At 41.2% G+C, this 8747-nt stretch overlaps 1 protein-coding gene across 9 annotated transcripts in view; it reads left to right on the top strand.

Moving 5' to 3' along the window:
• Positions 1-140: 140 nt before the first annotated feature.
• The window catches only part of VRK2 (vaccinia related kinase 2), a 109626-nt gene continuing 101019 nt past the window's right edge, over positions 141-8747 (top strand). For 6 of the 9 annotated variants that reach the window (XM_023746645.1, XM_023746637.1, XM_023746641.1 and 3 more), the window contains exon 1: positions 1819-1954. In XM_023746645.1, coding sequence (XP_023602413.1) covers positions 1819-1954 — 136 coding nt within the window. Of the gene's footprint in view, positions 210-1813; positions 1955-8747 lie in introns of those variants that run through there. The other 3 variants (XM_023746631.1, XM_014447094.2, XM_023746624.1) reach the window with 3 other exon arrangements.

The raw sequence follows: 8747 nt of genomic DNA, 5'->3' as shown, positions 1-8747 counted from the left end.
GGCCCCCTGGGGAGGGACGCCCCACGCGTGGACACCCCGGGGCCCCCTTTTCCTCCTCCGCGTTCGGGGTCAAAGGGCCCCGGGAATTTTTTTCGGCGGGCCCCGGCCCCCGCCGCCCCCCCAGGCCGGGAGCAGCCGCCTTCGGAGGGAGACGCCGGCCCGGAGATCCCCCCCGCCCGCGGTTGGCCCCTGACTTTTTCCCAAGTCGAGGGAAAACCCGGCCCCCCCTTTCGCTCGCGGTTCCCCGGAGCCCCGGATGGGAGCGGGGAGGGTTCCCTCCCTTCGGTCCGGGGAGAGCGAGAGGCGGGAAGGGAGCCTCCTGCGCGCTGGGTCGGGCCGGCCCTCCCCGCGGACCGGGGGCTGGGCGCGCTCCCGCCCCACGCGCGGTCCTGGCTCGCGTTCAGGTTCTGGTGCCGGTTTGCCCCCCGGAAGCTTGCGTGGAGCCTTTTCTCAGCCCCGGGAAGGAGTCCCGAAGCGGGACACCGGCCACTGGCCTGTGGGGAGCGGGAACTCGGGGTCCGCGCCCGGGAGGTGCCTTTCAGAGTCAGTTTCATTTCAGGTCTCCAGTTCGCGTGCTAACTGCCTTTATCCACTTTAGACTTCTTTAGAGTTTTTGCCCAGCAGAAAGTTGTTCTTTGGAGACTTTTAGGCTTTAAACCAGCGAATATGGATTGGACACTAGTGAATACCAAGTACTGCTTCTGGGGGGAAACCCCACAAAACTTTTTCCTACTTTAGGCTTCGTTCACCATCTAACTTCCCGGCTTCCCTGGGCTCCTGTTAGCAGGAGGACAGGTGAATATCCTTAGAGGTTTCAGCTGTAAAAGATGGCAGGGCATTGGATTAAAGTAAGTGAAGGACAGAAAGCCTATTAAAAAGCACAGAAACGTTCTCATTCCGAAGCTGGGAAGATGATACAACGGAACTTTACATTAACTTTTATTCAGAAGCGCTCAACACTTTAAAAACATTATTTGGAAATACAGGATTGCAGTTACCTTCACGTTTAAATGGGTTTCGGGCATATATGCTATCCCCTCCACCCCCTAAGAAATTTTCTCTCCCAGTGCAAAAGCTCACTAACCTGTGTTCAAGTATAATGAATCGATTCAAGTTGTGTGACTGTTCTGGGGAGTCTGTGCTTTTGTTGTTGCCAATACCACGTTAATCTCTCAGGCAGGGCAGTTTTCACTTTGGAGAAGGTGGGGAAGGGACAGGGCATAGGAAAACCGAAAGGAGCTGAAAGAGGAGTGTGCAGGCCTGAAACTGCCCAGTGGCCTAGACTTCTGCTAAATTATAAATCCTTTTATAAATCATAAATCCATGAAACCCCCCAGCTTCTTTAACAAATACTCTGTGTCATTTGCTGGGTTTGGCAATGGTGTGTACATTGCCATTTTCCCAATCCATAGTTGTATTTCCTCCTGACCCAAGACCTCATGTCAGTGAAAGGAATGTGTAAAATTTATTCTTTTTCATCAGAAATTGAGAACTCAGTTCTTAAGGTGTTAATAGTATCATGGACCCCCAAATGAATTTTGGAAATGTTGTATTAAGTTAAATAGGCTTGTGTTTTGTGTTATGTTTTTTGTTTGTTTGTTTGTTTTTTACCACCAGTACCTCGTAGATTTCAACATTGTAATATATGTGAAGCTTCCGTTTGAACAAACCCAAGTGACCGGAATCCTAATTTCTAGGAACCGGGGAAAGTACCCCCTAGAAGACATTTTTGAGAAATGTATATTGACCAGAATATTTTGTTGCTGCTGTTTTTATTTTTTAATCACTTACCTCTCCCCTCTTCTGCCAGCAGAAGTGATGCCACCAAGAAGAAATGAGAAATACAAACTTCCTGTCCCACTTCCAGAAGGCAAGGTTCTGGTTGATATGGAAGGAAAGCAATGGGTGCTGGGCAAGATGATTGGTGCTGGAGGGTTTGGATTGATATATTTAGGTAAAGTATAACTGTATATTACCACATGTTCTTATATATGTGACTGTAATGTTTTGACATTGAAACTTTGAAATAAAATAGAATAAATGGGCTTTAGTAATAGGAAGATAGTTGATGTGTAGTAGAACTTCCAGTTTCAAAACATGACTGGTCTCAGTCCTTGTTGTTCATTTTTTTTTTTCTTTTTTCTAAAGGACTCTTAGAAGTCTTTTCAGAGCCTAATTACACAGGCTGCCAGACACAATGTTAATGTTCTTTTTTGAGAGTGTATTTTCCTGGAAACATTGCTTTTTTACAGCTGGGAAACCACAACTACATAAACACTTTCCATTTGTGAATCTGATTAATATTTAAGTAATATAAGATCTGGTCATTTCTTAATTAGGCTCCACTAGAGAATTGCCCTTTAATATCTCAAGCATCTACAGCGTGGAATGAATTTTCTCTCCTGTGCATCTAGAGCAGTGGTTCTCAACCTGTGGGTCACGACCCCTTTGGGGTCGAACGACCCTTTCACAGGGGTCTCCTAAGACCATCGGAAAACATATATATAATTACATATTGTTTTTGTGATTAATCACTATGCTTTAATTATGTTCAATTTGTAACAATGAAAATACATCCTGCATATCAGATATTTACATTACGATTCATAACAGTAGCAAAATTACAGTTATGAAGTAGCAACAAAAGTAATTTTATGGTTGGGGGTCACCACAACATGAGGAACTGTATTAAAAGGTCGCGGCATTAGGAAGGTTGAGAACCATTGATCTAGAGTCTACTGGTTATGTGCTGTCTTTGGGATAATTGAGAAAATAGACGCTCGATATTATTTTCTGAGTTCTTTGGTGCATGGAGCCTTAGCTGAGTATACTTGTACAGTATATTTAAAAATGTTTACATTACACTAAATTTTAAAAGGCTCATTCAGGGCTACCTTAAACCTGTAGTTTAATGATTAGAGGATATCTATAACAAGAGTGGATTTAATGAATAAAATAAGGTAAATATTAGTGATATAAAAAAATTACCTTCAAGGATAAGTTTTCCTAAATGTATTGACTCATTACATCTGTTTCTACAGGAGTTTAAGAAGTGGTAAAAGAACCCATTGCAGGAATCTTGGGTTCCTCATTAAACATTTCAAACTGTTGGGAAGGAAAGGACTATCCCTCTACCCTCCTAGGTTTGATAGCTGGGTTTATGAAATGAATTGACAACAGGTAAATTAACAGGAAACAAGTGTACAAATTTTTTCATTTTTAATGTTATGCACATAGGGATATTATAGAAAAAAAAAAAAGGGAACATCCCAAAAAGTGGTGAGATATGAGCACTTATATGCCAATAGAGGCCTGGTGCACGACATTAGTGCACTGGGGGTGGGTCCCTCAGCCCGGTCTGCGCCCTCTCGCAGTCTGGGACTCCCTGGGGGATGTCTGACTGCGGGGAGCAGGCCTAAGCTGGCAGTCAGTCGGACATCCCCCAAGAGGTCCTTAGCGCTGCCAAGGAGGTGGGAGAGGCTCCTGCCACTGCAGCTGCACTTGCCAGTCATGAGCCCAGCTTCTGGCTGAGCAGTGCTCCCCCTGTGGGAGCACACTGACCACCAGGGGGCAGCTCCTGCATTGAGCATCTTCCTCCTGGTGTTCAGTGTGCGTCATAGCAACCGGTTCTGCTGTTCAGTCGAATTGCATATTAGCCTTTTATTATATGGGATCTTAATAGGGGAACACAAGAAGGGATGAGATGAATGGGCCCTTAGAAAAATAGATGGAGGATATGACAGTGTGTACAGGTATACATATATATGTGCACATACTACTTGTGTGGTGAAAAGGAATTTATTTGCTCAGGCATGTGATTTGTCTCTTTTCAAATATAGAAAAATCTTTGCTTCTTTCAGTCTAAGTACATGCCATATATTTTTTCTCATTGCCAAACAGTATTTGTTGTACAGCAATTTTCAAGGTTCTATATGTTTGCAATACCTCCTACTATCTAAATTTTACTAGTAGAACCTGGATCCTGAAAATATTAGCAAGTGAACACCATTGAGGAAAGGCCATTAAAAAAGGTTTAGCTGTTTGAAAAAAAGATTCTACAAAGAAACTAGAATAAAACTGTGTCTCAAACGTTGTCATTGTTCCATCAAAAGTGGCACCCATGACTCATAGAATCAGCTCTTTAGTGAGATGCCATCAGCAGTAACTTCATTAAACTAGTTTGTAGTGATTATTTGCAAAGCTACCTAAGCAAATCCATTGAAAATTATATCATGTTTTTGCATTTTACCGTGGTTCTAATCACTTCTTGTGTAAAAGTGAAGAAGCTGGTAATTTCAGATAGACTGTTTTAGCAGACACTTGATCAGCATTTGTTACTTAAGGCTGAGGAGAAACTAGCCTCTATGTCTAACTCATTGTACATATACAGCTGTTCTCTAGTTTTGAGACCAATAGCTAAGACCTTTCAGTGGTCAGCAAAGGGCAGAGAAGTTTGCTGTTTACTCTTGACTTGAAGAAATGATGTGCCTGTAGCATTAATAGTAACACTTACAAGAGGGAAAAATTTGAATACAAGAACAAAGTCAAGGTTCTTTTTAGTTTATGTAAAGGGAGAAAGAAGGAAGAAAGGAAACTGGTTTAAAGGATGGGAAAAAATGCTGTCGTGTAGTATAAAATAAGTGGAAACGTTTCTAAGACTCCAGGGAAGGAGAGAGAACTGAGTATGAATTCTGCTCTCAGAGAATTGCACAAATAAGAGCATGGGTTTTGATGTTTGGCAAATCTGGGTTGAATTCTGACCTTACTAAGCCACCTAAAACGGTGTGGCTTTTTCCTAGTAACGAGTCTGTCTTTCTATTTTGTGTAATTGGGATAATATTAATTGTGAGGATTGAAATAATATTTTTAAATGATTTAGAACTTGGTAAGCACTTACATTGAATTTGTTCATTTAATTAGAATTTCCCATCCTCAGTGATAATTGAACCATCTCTAGGTTCAGTGTCTGGTGCCACAGGGGGTTAGGATGGTGACACAGACATCTATTGGAGGGATTTTCCATTTACCCTGCCAAGGATTGTGATAGATTTAGCTACTAATGTGGTATAACTAAGAACATACGGAATGTCAGTGGAAGACTACGGCATTTTACTTACCAACCGTTAACTATTTTTCCCCTTAAAGTTTATAGTAGTAGCCACCATGACATAGTGGAAAGTTCTCCTGTAAGCTGTCTTGTTTGCTCCAGATGTGAAAGATAATGGGTTTCAGAAGTTAGTCAGAAATCCAGAAACACAGACTCATAGGTAATAAGCTTCAGCTAAGTTCCTTTGAAGACTTGTATGAGGAAAAATGGAAGTGATTTATCTGTGGAAGTTTTAGTTTTTGAAGTTGGGCATAGTGGTGACTCTTTAGCAGCTTTAGAATATCAGGCACAGAGTAGAGGATGTTTCAAGAGTTGCTTGCCTGAGAGACTGAGACAGATCAGGGTATTTAACCCATACAAGCCAGTTTGCTTTATTCTCTTCCATAATTATAGATGTCACTCTTAATTCCAGCCTGTAATCTTAGAGCCACACGAAAGGCTGGGACAGGTTAAATAGCAGGATGTCACCTAAAATAATCTATGTATGCTTTATTGATAGTGAATCAATAGCACCTTTCAGGAAGAATACATTACTAGAACTAAAATGAACTCTGGTGCAGCCTTGCGACTGAATCCTTTACACATGGATAAATGTTTAGACTTCATCTAAGTGACCATCATTACACTTTTTTGGCCATGCTCTCCAGTTAGCTCATTTTTGATCTTCAGAAACACAGAGGCAGGGGAGTTGGTAGGGATACTAGGATTTTTAGAAATTATCAAAATTTAACTCACTTATTTGATTGTTAAGGAAACATATTTCTACTTATAAAGAAATAGAAAAGGTTATTTATACCAGTATGACTTTTACTTATTTTACTTTTTAGTCAGCTGTAATGGGTTGATTTTTAAGGTATGCAGAATAATGTTCAGAAGAGCCTATCACCAAAATGCAGCCATTGGAACACATATTGCTTCATTACACACTGCTGTATTAAATGCTATTCTGGCAGTGTTTCACAGAGAAGGCTTTGAGATATGCAGCTTTATTTGACACAGTGCACCATTTTGATGCCACCACAACTGTTACTAGGACATTTTGCAAACGATACTGACTGTGGGGGTGGAAAAGAGAAGGAAATAAATAGGAAATAAGGATAACTTGTACTAGAAATTATATGAGATAAATTAGTTCACAGATAAAGGTGTAGAGAGAGAAAAGGTGATATACATTCAAAAGAGGAAGGGATCACTTGGACCTCGTGAATTTGATATACACGTATTGGTTGGGCCTGTACATAAGAGGCCGTAGCAGTTGTATTTTAATTTTGTATGTGCTATCACAGGCTATTAAGTTGGAGTTTTTAAAGAGATAGCACTGTCTATTTACCTATCAGTTAAGAAATCTAAGTATTTACAAAAGTTTGGCTTTGTATAAAAAAAGGGAGAGTTCTTCTAAGGCTTAGCCTTTGCTTGTCTTTTTTATTTCTTGAAGTGTCCGGCCTTTTTAACATATTTATATTATGGTTTTCATCTTCAACATTTTTTGCTGTTAAACTCTTGCTTTGGGAAAGATTTACAAACTCTTTTGTTCTTCAGTGATTTACATATAATGTCTCTTCCACTGCACCTGTTACTAATTTGTAACCATTTACAATGGTCGAGGTTTTAACATGTGAAACCTATTGCTGTAGGAACAGGTCTTCTTCATGAAATGAGCTCACCTCTCTTGCCATAGAGCATTGGTCGGCAAACTGCAGCTGGCGAGCCACATGCGGCTCTGTGGCCCCTTAAGTGTGGCTCTTCCACAAAATACCACATGCGGGCACGCATGTACAATGCGATTGAAACTTTGTGGCCCATGCACAGAAGTCGGTATTTTGTGGAAGAGCCACACTCAAGGGGCCAAAGAGCCGCATGTGGCTCGCGAGCTGCAGTTTGCCGACCACTGCTAGAGTAAAAGACTTCTCAGCTTTTGAGAGAGTCTGGCTTCCTTATGAATATGGATAGACTTTTGCTTCTGAAGTGTTTTTTAGGGTCTTCTCTTTAGATATAGAAGAAGAAGAAGAAGAAATTAGAGGAGGTATGGTCATTCTTTTAAGATATAGGCATGTCTGTGATTATAAAATAAATGAAAAGTGAAATTTCAAAGCTCTAAGTGGGAGAATTCGTAGAAATGAGCTATTTGGATGATGAGTTTGTCCACCATTCACACTTAACAATGGCACATAGGTTTTCATGGGTTTTATACTGCGTATGTACGTGGTTTTGTAATCATGCTTGTTCAGAATGCTTCCCCTTATCACTCCGTTCCATGAACTGAGTACACTTTACAGAAGTCTAAGTATTAGGGTATTTTAGGAGAAAAGACAGACAACTCCAGCAGTTATTCCAAGACAATTGTTGAAGTTTTCCATTGTTTTTAAAGGATGGCCTTCCATTAGTCAGATAGACTTTTCTTTTCTAACATCTCCAATCACTTGAGGAAAAAGATGCCGTAGAAAGACATCCATCGAAGGCCAGAAACATCTACAGATGCAATGTGAACCCAAGCAATGAAGCATGTGGCCCTCCATTGGCATTGTATGATAACAGGAGGATCTTCTGGCAGAAGAGCTGACTTTTGCTGCGTTCTGCATGCCGCCCCTCCAAACCCATCTTTGATTGGCACCTATGCCCTATTGAAACTGGCATCACACCTTCTGAATGGGCACAGTGCCAGGCTAGCAGATGGGGATGGGCAAAAGCCTGCCAGAAACCCAGTATGTGCATCAAGTTTAAGTATCAGGGGCCCAAACTCCCATCCAGGGATGTAAAAACGGCAGTCTGTTGAGAGCTTTTTGTGCTTAAGGTGAAAGGACATGCCATTTCTACTCGAGCTTGGAGGTTGATTAATTTTGAAAGTCAAACAGGAGCTCCCGTGGCTGTGTCGGGCAAAATTCTATCTTTGGTGAGTGAGAATTACTACTCCACGTAGGGAAGAGACAGTATTGTAATGAAGTTTCCGATGAGAGTTCCTCTCCTGCAAGTGCCTCCAGCACTTAAGCAGCATGCATTCGGTGGAGAGGAGTATTTCTCTTCCCCCGCAGAGTCAGGTGCAATCAAAGCCAGATCTTCAACCTGCTGCAGTAAAGAACCCTAAATTTAGAAAGGGCAGGCAAAGTTTGCAGGAACTCCTTGGTGGCAGCTCTTACCATGAACTGATGAGGCTTCACAAAAGTGTATAAAGGAGACGAAGGAAAAACTTCAAATAAAAACGCTTCGGCTTGAAACAGGAAGATCTTTAACAAACCCATGGAAAAGTTTAGTCCTTTTTCCTCAAGGCAGAGATTCTTCTGAATTTTATATCAATAAAAACTTAGTTTACCAAAATGTTAGAACCAACTTAATGCGTAAGTAACACAGCTTCCTATTCTAACATGTAGTTCATTGCATGTCTATCATGTATATAAACTTCACTTCTTGAATAATGGATTTTGCATAAAATCGAGTTCTAAATATCATATTCCTTATGATCGTCTCACACCAACTACAGAAGTCGGCAAAAAAAAAAAAAAAAGAAGAAAGGGCATCATTCCTTGTGATCACTTTAATCATATCCCCTAAATGCTCTTAAATTTACAGGAATGCCTGTAAGACCAGCTGTGGCCAAGAGAGGCTTTTCCTAATCGCCGTATAGCCATTGCTTTTTCTTTTCCAC

Source organism: Myotis lucifugus, unplaced genomic scaffold (genome assembly GCF_000147115.1).
Source record: "Myotis lucifugus unplaced genomic scaffold, Myoluc2.0 scaffold_6, whole genome shotgun sequence".
Classification (NCBI taxonomy): domain Eukaryota; kingdom Metazoa; phylum Chordata; class Mammalia; order Chiroptera; family Vespertilionidae; genus Myotis; species Myotis lucifugus.
This window is presented reverse-complemented; position numbering and strand designations above follow the sequence as displayed.